The 16,772-nt window shown below is 34.7% G+C and overlaps 4 protein-coding genes across 7 annotated transcripts in view; 1 reads left to right on the top strand and 3 right to left on the bottom strand.

Moving 5' to 3' along the window:
- Positions 1-121: 121 nt before the first annotated feature.
- Positions 122-2,951, bottom strand: LOC111491255 (NAC domain-containing protein 21/22-like). Its single transcript, XM_023140080.1, has 3 exons — positions 2,632-2,951; positions 1,125-1,390; positions 122-767 (listed from the first exon to the last, which is right to left on the bottom strand). The coding sequence occupies exons 1-3, from the start codon at positions 2,798-2,800 to the stop codon at positions 327-329; spliced, it is 876 nt and encodes a 291-aa protein (XP_022995848.1). The 5' UTR covers positions 2,801-2,951; the 3' UTR covers positions 122-326.
- A 6,664-nt stretch (positions 2,952-9,615) lies between these two features.
- Positions 9,616-12,500, bottom strand: LOC111491467 (H/ACA ribonucleoprotein complex subunit 3-like protein). 2 transcript variants are annotated; one of them, XM_023140389.1, is made up of 4 exons: positions 12,410-12,500; positions 12,196-12,276; positions 10,294-10,336; positions 9,616-9,954 (listed from the first exon to the last, which is right to left on the bottom strand). In XM_023140389.1, the coding sequence occupies exons 2-4, from the start codon at positions 12,247-12,249 to the stop codon at positions 9,857-9,859; spliced, it is 195 nt and encodes a 64-aa protein (XP_022996157.1). In that variant the 5' UTR covers positions 12,250-12,276; positions 12,410-12,500; the 3' UTR covers positions 9,616-9,856. The 2 variants fall into 2 exon arrangements, with proteins under 2 accessions (XP_022996157.1, XP_022996158.1); XM_023140390.1 differs by having other exon boundaries at positions 12,196-12,268; positions 12,410-12,488.
- A 379-nt stretch (positions 12,501-12,879) lies between these two features.
- Positions 12,880-16,323, top strand: LOC111491465 (uncharacterized protein At1g03900-like). Of its 3 annotated transcripts, none has more exons than XM_023140386.1 (4): positions 12,880-13,543; positions 13,917-14,201; positions 14,702-14,769; positions 16,085-16,323. In XM_023140386.1, the coding sequence occupies exons 1-3, from the start codon at positions 13,049-13,051 to the stop codon at positions 14,762-14,764; spliced, it is 843 nt and encodes a 280-aa protein (XP_022996154.1). In that variant the 5' UTR covers positions 12,880-13,048; the 3' UTR covers positions 14,765-14,769; positions 16,085-16,323. The 3 variants fall into 3 exon arrangements, with proteins under 3 accessions (XP_022996154.1, XP_022996155.1, XP_022996152.1); XM_023140387.1 differs by having other exon boundaries at positions 16,088-16,106; XM_023140384.1 differs by lacking the exon at positions 16,085-16,323 and having other exon boundaries at positions 14,702-15,109.
- LOC111491468 (protein CHROMATIN REMODELING 8-like) overlaps positions 15,822-16,772 on the bottom strand; it is a 6,331-nt gene continuing 5,380 nt past the window's right edge. Inside the window, exon 7 of the mRNA XM_023140391.1 lies at positions 15,822-16,678. Coding sequence (XP_022996159.1) covers positions 16,010-16,678 — 669 coding nt within the window. The 3' untranslated portion in view covers positions 15,822-16,009. The remainder of the gene's footprint in view (positions 16,679-16,772) is intronic.

Genomic DNA, 16,772 nt, shown 5'->3' with positions numbered 1-16,772 from the left:
TGACATTCTCGATTCATCATCCAATGCTTTGTGGATCATAGTTCTTCGTAAGCACAAGTACTGAATGTCCCGACTCTATTCTGTGGTATCAAAAATCAAGAGTTTATTACATCCACAGTAATGCAGCTAACTAAATTTCTTTATTACAAGTTTAACTAATTTTGTATACAGCAAGAACAAAGATTTAAAGGAAAAAATGAAATCCAAGTGTGTCCTAAGCACACAACAATGCCCCAAACACTCTCCTAAATCCAAACACCAAACCATATCAAACTATATATGAACAAACAACCCATTGAGATATGCAGTAGCAGATAGATACGAGTTCAGAGGAAAACCAGGCTGCTTTCGACGTCGAAGGCCATTTGATCCAAGTTCGAAATGGCGCCATCTTGAAAGGTATGTTCTTCCAAGTCCATGTTCCACAAAACCCCATAATCAGAGTCATTTTTGGGGCAGAAAAGTTGATCAGCTTCGGGATTATTATTATTGTCATCTTTTTCTTGAGGGAGTTGAAGGAGATGGAGAAAAGAACAGCTGCCAATGTAGCCATGACTCTGATGGGGAGCCATTGAGGTTAATGAAGTGATATCGACATTGTAGCCACAAGGCATGGCGATCGGACTCGGGTCGCTTGGAAGGGGAGATGGAGCTCGGATGACAGTGGGAACGCGCTCGAAATCTTCAAATGTAAAATGTTGGTTGAGTTTGATGCTGTGCTCTTCTTGCTTGCCCTTTTGAAACACTCTACATAAAACCCAGTCCTCCTGCACCCACCATATAAACTTGGTTCATTTTCTTGTTAATTAAAGCATAGAGATAATTCCAAATTAGTTCCACTTTTTGTTGTGTGATTACTATAAGTATCTTTCATAATTATTTTGATTATGAATTTCTCTTTTACTAAACAAACAAAACTCATTCATTAATAGCATCCTCTAATTCTAAATAAAAACAAAACATAGATATAAACATCTGTTTGTTATCTGTTAATGCAACTTTAGAAAAGATTTGTATGTAAACCAAAGAGAAAGACACCAACTTTTGAATGTGTGTATGTGGTCACACCATGAGATTTGTCTAAATGGTCTAAGAAATAGAGAATTAAAGATGAAAAATTCAACCTTTGGGGGCCGATGTGGGGCCTCAAACCGAAATTCATGCATAATCCATCCAGTTTTAATCCCATTTGGAGCTCTGTTCCTATAAAACACCAAAGTCTTTCTCATCCCTACGATCTCCCTTGTTGAAGGATCCACCACCGTTCGATCTTTTCCAGTAGCTTTCCAATACCCACATGTCGTCGCGCGATTCGTCCGAAATCCTGTAGCGTATTTTCGATCTCGAAAGCTGAAGAAGTACCACTCGTTGCTATTCAGCTTCGCCACCTCTATATATTAGAGAAAAAAAAAAGAATGATTAGTTTATATTAATCTTTCATTTTCATTACACTAATTATGAACAGTTTATGGAAGAGATAGGAAGGGGAAGGGAAAATGACCCCTTTGATTATATATTATTCATTGCTGGATTATTGGGTGTTAATTAATCAATGTCTCAAACTCAAAGAAAGGTTTGAAGATATTTTTGTTATGATTAGTTATGTAATTATTTATATTAGTTGGTGATTATAAACAACAAAATAAGATAATTTGGATTAGAGAGGAAAATGTATGGAACAAAAAACATGAAATTTGATGAATGAAAGATTTGATATATATTATGTCCCAAACGAAGAAATTAAAAGGAAGCAAAATGGAGACAAAGACGATAAAGAAATGAAATGATTGGGGTTTTGGAGAATATTTGCAAGTTGGAGAGTAACAATTAATGAAGCTTGTTCTACAAGCACAAGCTAGCTCAAGCATCCATCTATGGGGGACTCATCGGACCAAATTTCTCAATATTCATCTTGAAAATATTCAGATCCGCTTCGATATAGTTCAATGGTTAAAATAATTCGACGTCAAAACATGGAAATTTCTTAAACGCTAAAGTCAAGATTTTAACATGAATGCAGGTGTGTACGAGTGTGGTGACAGCGAATGAGATATTATTTGAATATTTAATGTAAAAAATACTAAGAGAGCACTGTCAAATCCTCGTACCTTAGGGACCGAACAAATAATTAAGGAAATTTCATGAAATCAATGTTGTTTTATCACAAAATTTGCTTTAAAAATGTTCAGAAAACAGAAGAAAAGACATTAGAACATAGCCCCAAACACAGATTTCTGTAACATAAACCACTTCATAAGACGGAAGTTTCATGTTTTCTGTTTCAAGTTTACACAAAAATTTAACCCAAAAAAAAAAAAAAAAAAACTTTATAAGTACAGCTCTCACCAACCATGCAAAAAAGTTCATCTTTTTAAAATAAACTAAAACATATCTAGATTGATTAAGGTATATGCCAAGAATTTAGGGAATCCATTATAGATCATTAGCATACTAATGAAAACCAAAAGTAATTAATTAATTAAACATAAACCTCCCAAATCAGCTCTTTTTGCATGAATTTTGGAGGCAATGTTTTGGGACATCATTGGAAGAACAATCACAGTGTCCTTAACCAAAGAGATATGTCCTAATTATGAAGAACATAATGAAATGAAGTTAAAAAGAAGGTACCAGGAAGCTGCCATGGCTCACAAGTATGCAAGTCAATCTCCACAAGAGTGCCCTTAACAACTTGCTCGTTCATAATCTTCTTGTAAAGATAATGGCACACCAACTCTTCATCACTCGGATAAAATCTAAACCCTGGGGGAAGTGAAGCTCCAATATCTTTAAGCCCCATTACTGTAATTTATAAACTCTTCAAGGGCTGGATGCAAATTCTGGGAATCCAATTCAACACAGAATCCAAGAACTTTTTAAAAGGGGAATTTAAGAGAAAGAAGGGTTCAAAGAAATGGGTATGCAATAAGAAATAAGGATTTGGTTGGGTTGGTGTTCATATATATAGTTGGGGTAGGGATGACTATGCCATTATTTTGCCTATTAAGTTGCTATGAGCTTTTGCATAGCGGGTTAGTTATAATGGTAAAGTTTTGGAGCAAATTCACAAGCTACAACAGATCTTTACAAAACTAATTCACACTTGCAAAATATGTACAAAAGGTCAAAAGAGTTTTACAAGGAAACTATCCAAAACAGCCCTTTTTTTGTATTTACAATTATTAAAGTGGGGATTGCAGTTAAAATTTTGTATTTTCTTGAATACCACGTAATTCAATTAAAGTTAAAAAGGTTAAAGTTTGAATTTTTATTTCTATATTATTAGGTTTTCGTTTTCTTTCTCCCCGCAAGATTCAAGCATTTGACTTTTGTTTTTTTTTTTTGTTTTATCCATGATATATGTCTTAATCAATTAAGATATATGCTTCGGTTGACCACTCTTAGATATTCCTTCACTCAAAATAAAATAACTTAATAATCTCTAAACACCAAGGCTAAAAATTAGGAAGAAGTTTCCACCGTTTGTAATGGGCTAAAGATCATGTGGTGTGCCAACGACGGGCTTGGGCTTGGGCTGTTACAAATGATATCAAAGTTAAAGATCAAAGGGTGCCAGTGAGAATGTTGGACCTAAATGGGTAGATTGTGAGATCCCAGTTCGATTGGAGAGAGGAATGAAACATTCCTTATACAAATATGGAAACTTGTCCTTAACAGACGTGTTTTCTAAACGAGAGCGAAGTTGGATAAGAAAAGAGGTGTTTTATAAGATGGAAAAGTATTTGAAAGAATTAAGTGATGGGTAGAGGGCTCTATCATCCATTCAATTATATTAATCAGCCACAAAACTCATATGATTGTATAAATGTGTGGGATTATGGACCATACAAAAATGGGGCCTATTGCTAATGATCATAAGAGAATTATATTATATGATGAACAACTCCATTCTTCTAAGAGTTTTGCACATCAATAAGGGAATGCCAATAATTTTTTAAATGTGGACAAAAGTATGCACATCACAAAATTGTACAAAAATTTAAAAAAATAGCTGTAGGTAATGCATAATAATTGGTAGATAATGATGATTTGACAACGGTCAATAAAACATCATGATTCTTGTAATCATCCCAAAAATCAATACATTAATCCAAATAATATTTAAATTTTTAGGTCGAGCCGAGTCTGTTTGACGAAGGTAAGTAGAGATTTCAATTAACTAAACTATGTCTTTGATCGAAGGATTTAGATCTTTGATGCCTTGATCGATGATACCGTAAATGATGTAATTAACGATGGTGGCAAAATGTACCCTAAGGAAGAAGTAAAGCGGGAGGAGATGACGTATGAAAGTTTTATTATAATGATTTAATGAATTGTAGGGTTAGGGTTTGTTTTGGAAAGAGGAAAGTTTGTTTGGTTAATATAAATGAAAGATTTATATGATATGTTGGAGAATGAGTAACGGCTTCATATTCTCCCATATTTCCATCCAATAATTAATTCCTCCAAAATACTCCTAAAAATACTCACTTTTTTTTTTTTTTAAAAATAAAAATAAAACTATTGATGACATGTCTCTTGATTGATACATGCATGCCAATCACCTTAATTGATGGGTTTTTTAGGTTTAACATGCTAATCTCTATTAATTAATTAATTAATCATTTAGACTCATGCTGCTAAGCCCAACTCTTGGATTTTTGGATCTTGCAATAGTGATGGCGAGACTTGATTAATCAAACACACTAATCTCCTATTATTATGTTAATCTAGTGATCATTTTAATTTTTCTTTTCTATTTTTAAATAAAAATCTATGTTTATAATCTTTATAACCTTCCTTACATTTTTTTTACCAAATAATTTTTTTTTTTTTTTTTTAAAAAAGAAAGATTATCGAACAATTATCAATATTTAATCATTTAATTTAATATTACAATAGTGAACTAGTACAAATATGCAATAGTCAACTTTTAAAAAAATAGGGTCCAACTAGTACAAATCTAAGTATTTAGATTAAGGAATGAAGTTATTAACTTCATCATTATAATTCAATTAATGGAGTCGTTAACAACGCGAGAATAAATAATTATGATGAAGAAAAATGAGTATTAAAAGATGTCGGGTAAAATATAATATGAGAATCTATAATTTTTTTTAAGATATGATTATAATAAATGTACTTTGGCATTCATGTGCGAGCGATACCAATTTTCCACAACTTTACCATAAAGTTAGCAACTTTTTGTGTATTTAAAAACTCTTTATCCAAAAGCTCGGTTTCACTTTTGAAAAAAATGTTCCATATCCCACGAAATATTACATAAAATCCTTCCCTTCCAAACCCCTAATTACTCTATCGAAAACCCTAATTTTTCTCTAATTCACTCAGATTAGGCTTTCCCTTAAACCCTTTTAAACCCTTTTAAACCCTTTTAAACCCTTTTGATCTATTATGGGTTTCACTTTGTTTTTATCCAACAAACTCACCCTTTTAAAGAATTGGCTTCAACCACAAGACTTAATCATATTGGAATAACATTGTTTTCAAACAAAAGCTAACGTATGCAATTCAACTATATAACACAATAAATGAGGAATAATTCACCATCGCAAAAAAGGGTTTTTCTTATCTTTTCTTTTCCTTTATTTTGGGCACAGTCGCTTAAAAATTGAAAACGATTTGGAATATCTTGGGGTCCCTCATCTTCTTCACACATATCAATTTATGAGTCATTTTCAAAGTTAATCAAGTTCAGATAATACCAATTCAAAAGATTCGGTGAGTAGCTTGCAGACATGGGAAATTGTTTTCTACAAGTAAAGTTATCGCAAAATATGAATATTTATGTGTGTGTGTTTTTTTTTTTTTTTTTGTTTTATTATTTCCAAGCTTCCTTCGCCACCTAGCTACCGTTTTGTTTTCCAAACCACACACAACTTGTAATAAACACATGCCTTAATCTTCGCAAACCCTTTTGTTTAGCCACCAACAAAGCTCCAGAAAAACCATGGGGAAACACACACACATGTCTTCAACATGACATAATAACTGTTCTTTTAAAGTTTGAATAAGATAGATAGAATCGGTTTGTTCGGTTCATTCTTTATTTTGAAATCTATTAACTCCAAGTTTTTTTTTTCTTTTTTTTTTTAATGGTGATTTAATTAATATTGTATCAACTTTTATGTTTAAACTCTATATTAATATTTTTCAATTATATGCTCATGGATCGAGGAAAGTAACTAGATTGTAAACTTATACGATAGAATATGAAAATTTAAAGAGTTGGTCGACATACCATAAAAGCCAAATGAAAGCCAAAATGTATATCAATGTACCAAATAAATTATAAGGATATAGAAATAGTAATAAATGAGAAGAACAATTAATGAAAAGTATGTATGATAAAAAATATTTGTCCGTTCTAAACTATAATTTAGTATTAAATATGGAAGGAAGATCCAAATTATTGGGGTTCACATCAAAAGATGGGAAGCCAAAGGCTGCAGAGTTTTGTTTATTTTTCTAAGTACGTGAAGTTGATTGCTCTATATCAATAATTAATATCCAAGCAACCCTAATCTTCACCAAACTTTAGAGGCTGGTGTCTGAATCTTTGGACCCTTCTTCCCTCTTCATTTAATTCACCATTCTTCCTGCCCTTAATTTGAAAGTTATATTTTACCTTTTAACTTGTACCATTTAACTCCATTTTTCTATTTAATCATTCCATTTCAAAATGTACGGTTAAATCTTCAATACTAGAGCCTCGAGGGGCCAGTGGTCGGTATGGGAATGAGAAAGAGAAAGCGCAAGAAAGAAGGGAGACAACGATGTCATCCAACATGTTGTGTTCTTACTCTTTAAAACAAATTTTATCGTTGATATCACGTGAAAATTAAGTATAAATAGTGTCCCATTTCGCAAAACATTCTTATACAATGAAAACCAACCATAATTATTTGTAGTGAAACAATATACAACTCGTACAGTTGAAGTTGATAACGACCACATTTAAATAGACAAGAGATGGTTTGGGTTCGAGCATCAAGAACGGATGGACAAAATCCAATAATCATATACTCGATATATCTTTTTTTTTAAGTTTAGCAACCAAATGGAATGGTGTTCCACATTTTTTTATGTAATTATTGAAAAACAACAAAATTTTGGCTATCAATCATGCTCTTTTCCCTATCAATCAAATACGAACTTATTTGAAGAGAATCACATTTCTAGTCTTTCTATCGAGATGGTCGATAAAATTACTTGCATTCTTTTTTTAAAAAAGATTGTAATAGAACGTTACAAAAACTAAAAATTCAATAGAATATTAGGTAGAAAATTAAGATAACAATAATCTAATGGTGTGATTGAGACGTTTATCTGAATTGAATTAAATTTGAAGAAGAATGTAATAATAATTCACCACGAAAACGAGAGAAATGAAAAGAAAAGACGATTGATTAATACCTTACCCCACATATTAATATAATTAAAATGTTTAAAAATGAGTTAACCAAAAAAAGAAGCCATGAGATTCTTAGTGTTAAAAAAAAGATGGTATGGAGAAGCTGATGCTTTGCTTAGGTTACATAGAAAAGGACTTTTCAGTTGGAATTATATTCCTTACGCAATTAATCATTTTCAGCAACACTTCAATGGATTCCTATTTCCTATTGCCTTTTTAATTTTTTAATCTTTTAAATCTTTTTAATATTTTCACCCCTCGCCTCAAATCACCACCTTTTAATTTGTTTTTCTCTCCCTCTAATTTCAAATTTTAATTATGAGCTTGAAAAGTGTCTAATCCAACATCTTTGAATTTTCAATCTCTTGTTTGATAAATTCTTGTTGTGAACTTGGTTAAATTTTGTGAATTGAATGCTTATGTGGCATATTGATTGGTTGGGACAAGCAAACTAATGAACAGCATTGCTAGTGATCGTATATAAAATAAAAAATAAAAAAAAGTTTAGTGTAAAACAGGAGTCATGATGAATTGACTTTGTAGCGATTAATTTGAACCAAAGTTGAGAGGGGAAAGTTCCTTAAGATGGAGGGTTTCTTTGATTTTTTCTATTGAATTAAAAAAATGAAGAAGAAGAATAGAAAGATATTGAAGCAACACGAGTGATCCACGTATGAAAAATTATTTCATAATCAAGCACATGTATCACCAAATAATCTACACGTATATATGTCAAATGAATGTCAAACACAGTCCCTGTAAGGCCAATAATCCATTTTAATACTCCAATTATTATTCGGTGTTATGCATAATTTTTGCTATTAAATATTGGATTCATATCAACTTACACATAATCAATGAAAGGATAGGCTCAAATTTGACACCTACGACCAAACAGACGAAGTTTTTTATTATTTGTGTCTTTTTTCTTTTTCCTCTATTTATTTGAGAAATGGAGAGATTATTAAGATACACAACTTCTGTCTCCTAATTTTTTATAAAAATAAAATGTTGTATTTGGACCATATTTAATTCAAAGTAAGAAAGAGTAAATGCTCGTGGATCATCACCATCATGATAGATGTGAAGCTAAAATAACATCAAACAAAAAAATTTCTATTAATGGGCCCATTCATGATCACTTTGTGTCAAATTTAATTTTGAATTGTAATAATAATAACAAGAAATTGTGTTAAATTACTTTACCAAAAACTCTCCCTGATTTAGACTCACGTATATCAAATCATATCTTTCTGAGATTAAAGAAATTGTTCATGTTAGAATGGCTTTTGTGATTTAAGAAAAGGGCTATTGGTCTTTGTCTTCTTCATTGGGTGCCATGTTCTTCCTCCTGCTTTTCTAAAAAACAATGTCTATTAACAAAGATAATCTTACCACCAATCCTTTCAACAAGATTCATTTAGCATTTTATTTCTTCTTTTTCTACGTTTCCTTTTTCATGTTTCCATGGAACGCATCCGACAACGTCATTTCTGTGAAAGACGCTTTTAATGCGACAATAATTCGACACACGCGGTTTATTACACATGACAATGTGCCTTTATTCTACAACTTTGGCACGCTTTGTGTTTAGATTAAAATGTTCCAACTTTAATTAAACTAATGTTATATATATTTCTCACTTAAGTTAACCATTAAACAAGTCCTATGAAAGACAAAACTATGTGAGACATCAAACCCCAATCAAAATACTTGATGATGATGATATATCTGTTTCAGTTATTTTCTTGGGAGCAAAATTATATGGCCACTTAGGCCCAAACTCTCAGGTCCTAACCCATTTTAAAGGTTCAAACTCTAATATCCTGAAATAAAAGGCATATTCACTGGCCAAGAGAAGCACATAACCCTGTTAATCTAATTGTAGTTCATCCAACCACTGGATCACAAAATGAACCTTGCGTACCTTATTATCTGTGCACAAGATGAATTCCCAAGTTGTAATCGTCCAAATTCAGTGCATACGTCTGACTGCAAACCAGGACAGAGAGGGAACTTGAACTTCAAAACCAACCGAAGGAATTGCGGACTCCCACCTTATGGCTTAGGTTCAATTGATTGTTAGCAGAGCAGGTTAAATACACATACAAGGACAACTTTAGAAAGGATCAGCTGACATTGGTGCTTGACAACTGCAATGCTGTACAAAAGTGGGGAAAAAAGTATGAAAAAAAGGTCCATCATCTTGCATTAACCAGTTCTTCAAAGTAGATAAGTTTGCTTTCGGTAAAATAAAGTTCGATGCCAATATAAAGCCAAGCTTAAAGAAAGGTTCAACATTGGTTTGTGCTTTAAAGCTCGATTACAAGCCACAGATCAAACTTTCATCAAGTCACGATCTACTATTTGGGGGGGTGACTAAACAGAAGAATCAACTGATTTGATAACGCAGTCGGCTTAGTACTTTGGAGGTGGATGCTGCGTGGGTAGCAAGCCAAATCGCTTCTTAAGAAGTACTCTCTGCCTCGAGTATTTGTCATCAGGGGAGAAACGGGCTGCAGTCAGAAAATGTACAACAGGTAATCAGGTTTGAAGCTGCTAAAATCAAGATCCCATTGAAGGGGGGGCAGGCGTGCAGACAAATCTGAACTAAGCCAATCACACAATATAGAGAATAAATTAAGTTATCTCTAATGCCATCCGCACGGTGTAAATTACGTTATCAACAGGGCAAATCTATTCACAAGAATGTATAATTGCAATCTTCACAACTACAACTCAAATAAACCACAAGACAAAGATAAGAAGATATTACAAGCATGCCCTTTCTCCCTACCAAAATCATTGATATTAACGAGATGGAACAATACTAGGAAGATAATGTACAAGAGTACCTGGATGCGCAGATTGTGTGACCAAACCTAGAGGCGATTCTTTCTGTACAATAGAGGAAAATGAAAACTAAATAATTTAGCATACATCACATTAAAGTATAAAGAGTGCAGGGAAATTAACAATGGGTACAAGGAACTTGAAGCATACGCAGGGGTTGACTCATTTGTATATTTTTGAAAAAAAATGGTTTTCAGTTTAAAATGTACAATTATTACCAAAGATGAAAAATAAATTAAAATAATAATAATAATAATAATAACTATCAACTCTAAAAACTCAGCACAGGCCCATTAGAATTTAGTTGGTGCTGAATAAAATCCAGACCCTAAACAATAAATATCTTGTCTATGCCTCAAAGCTGGCAGTCTGCAACGACATTGTGTTATAGTTGTCAATAGAGTCAAGGAGGGAAAAAAGAGTAGCACGAGAGCAGGTCTGTACCATTGAAAGAAATTGGAAATGGAAACCACAGGGTCAGTGGAAGTAAGGAAAAATAATTTTGGGGAATTTATCCATTGAAGGTCTTATAGTATTTATCTTACAGCATTCCAACATGTATCATGTATTCAAACGCATAAATTGATATAATTAGAATCAGAGTAAATTCTACAGGCCTTGAAACATCTCCAAAAAACTCCAAAGATGAATGAATTTTAAAGGGACTCCAACTCCTCCAGCCCCAGCTTCCTTAAGATTTCCATTGATGATGTATTGGTCTGAAGAAATATCAGAGAAATGGAACACTCATAAAAGTTTATCTAAACCTTCAGAAAAGGAGTTAGGTGAGCATCGCTAGAGGCTAAAGGTGTTCATAAAGCCATCCACAGCTTCACAGTGTACAGGAATGGTGCTTAATATCTCCCATGGTGTTCATACAAATAATGTGTCATTAAAGAGACAAAAACTTGAAAGAACACATTCATTGCAAAGTACTAGCAGCTTTCAATCCTCAAGAGCAAGGACCCCAGCCAAAATACTTAGAATTGCTTTGAATTTTGAGAGTCCACAAGATCTTGAAAACTTGGTACATAAGAAAGGGATCTACAAATTTAATGAGGTAACAAAATAGCACCGCTGAGGAGAAACAACCACCATACTCGGATGGCAAGAAAACATTGCCATGAACGAGTACATCCAAATTCCTGCATTAATGATGAGGGAATGATCTTATTAAGTAAATCAGGGATACAGGAATCCTGAAGTTGAGTGTCCTTACAAAACCCAGGCTCTCCTTTCTCTAGAGACTTGTCCCAAGCAATGGGCCAGTGATGATGGAAGACCATTGGTAGTGAAACCCAATCCAATAGTAGAAAAAGAATGGCGTCTAAAATCTAATACCTTCAACCCACTCAATGTCAGGGAAAGGATCAAGGTAATTCTAATCTACCATCATGATATGGTGAAAGAAAGAAGGGAAGATCGGAAGTTCTAAGCAAACTGACAACTTTGCAGAAAATCAAGACGTTCTAAGCAAAGGTGTCACTATAAATTTAATCAACTATTGGATGGGTATACAATGTAAATATAAACTGCACACTGGCACTGAATGATGGTAGCCTATCTACTTCAATCTCAACATAGGTATAGCTCTTATCTTTTTTAAAAGAAGGCCTGCACAAATAGAATTAAATAAATGTTCCAATCTCCAAACTCAAGGTCAGTAAACCTTCCTTATCTTCAAAATCAGGGAGTCCATAGAATCACTGCTTGTTGGTAACGCAATAAGACCAATACTCCGTAGTTGGAATGGAAGTTAACGTCATTTATATCTCAATTAAACAGCACTACAAACGCAATTTATGCATATGAGATATAAAAATCAAACCCGGACCAGCAGAGAAAATAGGTAGTCATCGATTAACCATTAAACAGAAAACTAAAAGATAGGAGGGAAAATAAACCTTTGTGGTATAGACTTTGTCGCCATTATCGTTTATGTAAAACTGAAGATACATCGTTGCTAAACACTCAAACCTGAAAATTTTTGGAGAAAAATCAAGTCATTCCACATAACTTCATGCAAAAGCCCTTAAAACAAAGAACAGTTGCATATTAACTCGAAGAAAATTTTGTAAATGAAATATACATATATTCGAGGGTTTTGGAAATCAATACCAGACGAAAAACCCTAGAACGGAAATGGCGGGAGACAAGCAATCGCGAAGCTAGGGTTTAACAACGTATTTAAATCAACTGGAAAGGCTATTTTCGTCTTTTAGCTTTCTTTTTTTTTTTTCTCAATATTTTCGATTTTTATTTCAATTTGGGTGGTTAGATTACTTAAATTACAAATTTGAGATTATAATGCTTAAAATTTTAATTTTTTTTTAGTCCAACGTTTGGAGTTGGAAGTTATACCTAAATTTGGTATGGAAAGTTTTAATATTTCTCATAACCAAGAGTGTTTTTTAATCTAAAAAAATAAAAATAAAATTTGCAATTTATCTTTATGTTTTTATTATTATTATTATTATTTTGATATCGAGAAAGGGCAAATTAGTAAATTGGCATAGCTCTCCGGGGTCTCACAGTAGAGTTGACCTGTGACGCAAAGCACCTAATCTTCGAAGCCACGTCTCTGTTTCTTTCTTCCTTTCTTTCCTTCGTTCGTTCTGATGTCTTCTGCTCACCTTGATAGTTAATTCCTCAATAAATTCAATTCCTTTGGCTTTGGGGATCCCATTTTCCCCTATTCCATCTCTGTAAATCCTCAAGCTTTCTTCTCAATCGATCTCACATTCTCACAATTTCACGATGTCGTTTGAGGAGGACGAGGAGACCTTCGAGCACACTCTCCTTGTCGTTCGCGAGGTATCCGTTTACAAAATCCCTCCTCGAACCACATCCGGCGGCTACAAGTGCGGCGAGTGGCTCCAATCCGATAAGATCTGGTCCGGCCGCCTGAGGGTTGTGTCCTGTAAGGACCGATGTGAGATCCGGTTGGAAGATCCCAACTCCGGTGAACTCTTCGCTGCTTGTTTTATTAATCCTGGTCAGCGGGACAACTCCGTCGAGACCGTTCTTGACTCTTCTCGATACTTCGTTTTGAAGATCGAGGATGGACAGGGTAAGCACGCTTTCGTAGGGTTAGGTTTTGCCGAGCGAAATGAAGCTTTTGATTTCAATGTCGCATTGTCCGACCATGAGAAGTACGTCAGGAGGGATCATGAGAAGGATCCCAGTACTGGCAGCGATGCCAATGAAGAGAGTCAAATTGATATTCATCCTGCTGTCAATCACAGACTGAAGGTATTGCCCTAATTTTGTTTTTCATCAGCGACTGAAGTTGATTAATTTGGTGTTACAGTCGTTTGAAGTGATTTTATGGACATTTGATGATGTGCTTTACGTGAAATCTGATGACTGCGAACTGATCTGATAAATGAAATCTCTGATCTAAGTATTAGGCAAATAAATTGCTCACATTGAATAGAATAGATTTGCTCATGGCAGGCTTAGCCTCTTGGGTAGTGGTGGTGTTAGTTTATAAGTAAGTTACTCTGCGCTTTATTCGTATGCCTTCATTATGTTCCAGGTCTTCAATGTTATCGAGTTTTCAAAATCAGAACGCTTTATATTGTCATTGTGATCTTGTGTTTCTTTATGATGGGCTGGCTGATAGGAAGGTGAAACAATACGAATCAATGTGAAGCACAAACCATCGGGTGGAACTGGTATGCTATCAGCTGCTGGCATGTCAGGGTTTGGTACTGGAAAGCCAAAAGCATTGAGTCTTGCTCCACCACCAACTGGAGCTGTGAAAATCAGGTCTCCTCTTCCACCCCCTCCAAATGACCCTGCTGCTCGAAAGCTATCTGCCAGCGCATGCCGCGATGTTGGTCACGAGGGAAAAAAGGACAATGTAAGGCATGCAGCCGATCCATTATCAGATCTTTCCCAACTTGAGGTACAGTTTCTGCTGTTAGTTGTTTCTTTCCTTATACCTTTGATACAGAGAATAATGGTATTCTTAAGTGACTATAAATTGCCCCTTTAGCTTACGTATTATGGTTCATCTGTGTCCTTTATGCGCAACCCACTTAAATCTATATTAGTTTTAGGAAACACAATTACTAAGTTTGATTAGACTCAAGTATTGGTTTCTCTCCTTTGTGATTGGAGATGACAACTATCTTGACGCTACTGTTGAAGCTTGCCCTTTTATTTGCCCTGCCAACTTGAAGAATAGTGCCTGGTGTAATGAATATATTGAGTTATTTCTAATGCTTAAGCAACAGGCTTATGTTTTTTCTACTTTTTGAAGATAGATCTGACTGATCCCTGTTATTTAGGTTATCTTATAACATAGGTAGCTCATGTAGCATGAGTGTATGACTCCTTAGTTACTCATGTCAATTATAAACGAGTCTAGAACAATTTTTAACTCTTGTTTCATCACGGTTGCAGAAAAATCTTCCTTCTGCTCCAGGTTCAACAAAGGCAGCAGCATCAGGATGGGCAGCATTCTGATCAATGTAAGCTGGTGTTTGATATCAAAAGATCTTAGTTTGATGTTTTTTCTGGAGGTTTCGTAATCTTCATTTTTTGTTCATCTTGAGGGTGAAAGGGGAAGAAAAAGGTGAAAGGGGAGTGTTATAAGTGATAATACCATATACCATCTTTTGGAAAATAATCTTGGAATATATATGTATACTTCTCCAGTTATTTTCCCTACCTAATGGAGATATTTATCTCTGGTTGTCTCTGTATCCCATTTCAATCCATTACCTTCGATTTCTGTTTCTAATTGTATTGATTCCATTTTGTAATTCTACTTATAACGATGTCCTTATGAATTTTCATGTGTCGTGTACATAGTAAAGGTGATAGGCCTCACTGAGCCAGTGTGTGTTGAAATTAATTTGGAAAGAAATATAAGCCTATCGCTATCTAAGACTACTTGAAGGGTCTTTCCTCCTAAATATAATAAATGACTGACTAATTAATGCCATGGGGAGAAATCCCTCCCCTGTCCCTGCTTAAACAGGGGCTCCCCACCCCGTTTGGGGCAGGTCTCTCGGGGAAGAGTGATACCTTTAACTATGCAAGCATAAGCTTCTAAATGTTCCCTGAGCAACATAATCTACTCTGTGGCACTGTAGATGGGTGGATTTGCATTCCTATCAAGTAGAGTGGTGGTAGTTCTGATCACTTTTATAATTGTTTTTGTGGAATGTTGGGATCTGAGAGGGTTGGTCAACTTTTGCTTGCCTTACCAATAATGATCGTGTATTACTTTAAGATATTAATAGGATATTGAGAATATTGCTAAGATACTAGAAATGGTACATTAACAATTATTGAGTGTTTGTTAAAGTGGAGTGGTTGTGAATAGATGTAGTTGGGAGTGTAGAGTACAAGCAAAATTTTAAAGACGAGTTATCCATTGAGATTGAAATCCCAACCAAATTTACAACCAATGTTTCACGGGAGGCTATAAAAATGAATAGAATTGCAATTTGCAATAACAAATATGCCATAGCCTAAGATAATTTGAATCGTTGACTATCTGCTCCAGATTAACTGTACCAATACCCTTCGCAGCTTGGTTAGAAAACAAAAAACAAAAATGTCTACGCCCAATAGGATAGCAAAACTAAATCGATGATGAGGAAGAATGATATATCATAAACAAAATTCCTACTCTGGAAATCGGGAGTTGAAAGGGCCTCGAGTGATTGGTGCTATGGAAGTAATAAACTAACCGTGCTTAGATTATTGTTTATATTCTGGCTTAAGAGCCCAGAATGAACCACTGGGGCTTTTCTCTAATATTGCTATCTCTTTCAGCAGATTCTTAAACAAGGGCAGATCATTTGGGGGTATCCTGTCCTTAAAGTGCTGTACAATACTGACTGAATCTGTGGTTCCACCTCTTTGTTGAACGAATGTACACATTTGACGAATCAATACTTCTGGTTGTACTCTAAAAGAAGGACCGACATTTGCACCTCTTACATTGTTTGGAGTACTTGAAGGAGCTGGTTGTGGTAGATGTTCAAGCCCAGCGCCGAGTGCTCTTTCTTGGTTTCCTCGGATTTTAGCAAGTAGTTCTGCTGAAGACGAGGCCTTTCCGGAAGATGCTCCAGCTGCATAGCAGCCATTTAAATGGCTAGCTCCGTTTCTTGGAATTGCTGAGCATTTGGAATTGCTGTTTACCAGTGAGTTAACAGTCGAACCAAACTTCCGACGCACAGACGATGGTCCACCAGCAGTTCCAGCCCTTCCAGTCCACGTTGGAACAGAGATACTCTCATTACTTCGCAGCATTCTAGATTGCCGCAATGCCTCGGCTGCTCTACGTGCAACTTGAGAAGCTTGCTCCTCTAGATGCATTTTCTCCCCGTCATCAGCATTAGCAATGACATCGTGATTAACGGCACTCTGCATATTTGATGTTAAGAACGATGTAATACAGACCACAAAGAGGCAAAAAAAAAAAAAAAAAAAAAAAAAAAAAAAAAAAAAAAAAAAAAAA

Source organism: Cucurbita maxima, unplaced genomic scaffold, assembly GCF_002738345.1.
Source record: "Cucurbita maxima cultivar Rimu unplaced genomic scaffold, Cmax_1.0 Cma_Scf00016, whole genome shotgun sequence".
Classification (NCBI taxonomy): domain Eukaryota; kingdom Viridiplantae; phylum Streptophyta; class Magnoliopsida; order Cucurbitales; family Cucurbitaceae; genus Cucurbita; species Cucurbita maxima.
The sequence above is the reverse complement of the archived record's forward strand: the minus strand, read 5'-3'. Positions and strand labels throughout refer to the sequence as shown.

Bases quoted from the DNA above. Each gene is read 5' to 3' on its own strand.
- LOC111491255 (XM_023140080.1), bottom strand. From the start codon at position 2,800: ATGGGGCTTAAAGATATTGGAGCTTCACTTCCCCCAGGGTTTAGATTT. The intron at 1,391-2,631 runs GTACCTTCTTTT...TCTAATATATAG, and splicing joins TGAGCCATGGCAGCTTCCTG to AGGTGGCGAAGCTGAATAGC. The intron at 768-1,124 runs GTTGAATTTTTC...TGGTGGGTGCAG, and splicing joins CCCCACATCGGCCCCCAAAG to GAGGACTGGGTTTTATGTAG.
- LOC111491467 (XM_023140389.1), bottom strand. From the start codon at position 12,249: ATGTATCTTCAGTTTTACATAAACGATAATGGCGACAAAGTCTATACC. The intron at 10,337-12,195 runs GTTTATTTTCCC...TCTATTGTACAG, and splicing joins ACAAAGTCTATACCACAAAG to AAAGAATCGCCTCTAGGTTT. The intron at 9,955-10,293 runs GTACTCTTGTAC...TTCTGACTGCAG, and splicing joins CACACAATCTGCGCATCCAG to CCCGTTTCTCCCCTGATGAC.
- LOC111491465 (XM_023140386.1), top strand. From the start codon at position 13,049: ATGTCGTTTGAGGAGGACGAGGAGACCTTCGAGCACACTCTCCTTGTC. The intron at 13,544-13,916 runs GTATTGCCCTAA...GCTGGCTGATAG, and splicing joins CTGTCAATCACAGACTGAAG to GAAGGTGAAACAATACGAAT. The intron at 14,202-14,701 runs GTACAGTTTCTG...TCACGGTTGCAG, and splicing joins CAGATCTTTCCCAACTTGAG to AAAAATCTTCCTTCTGCTCC.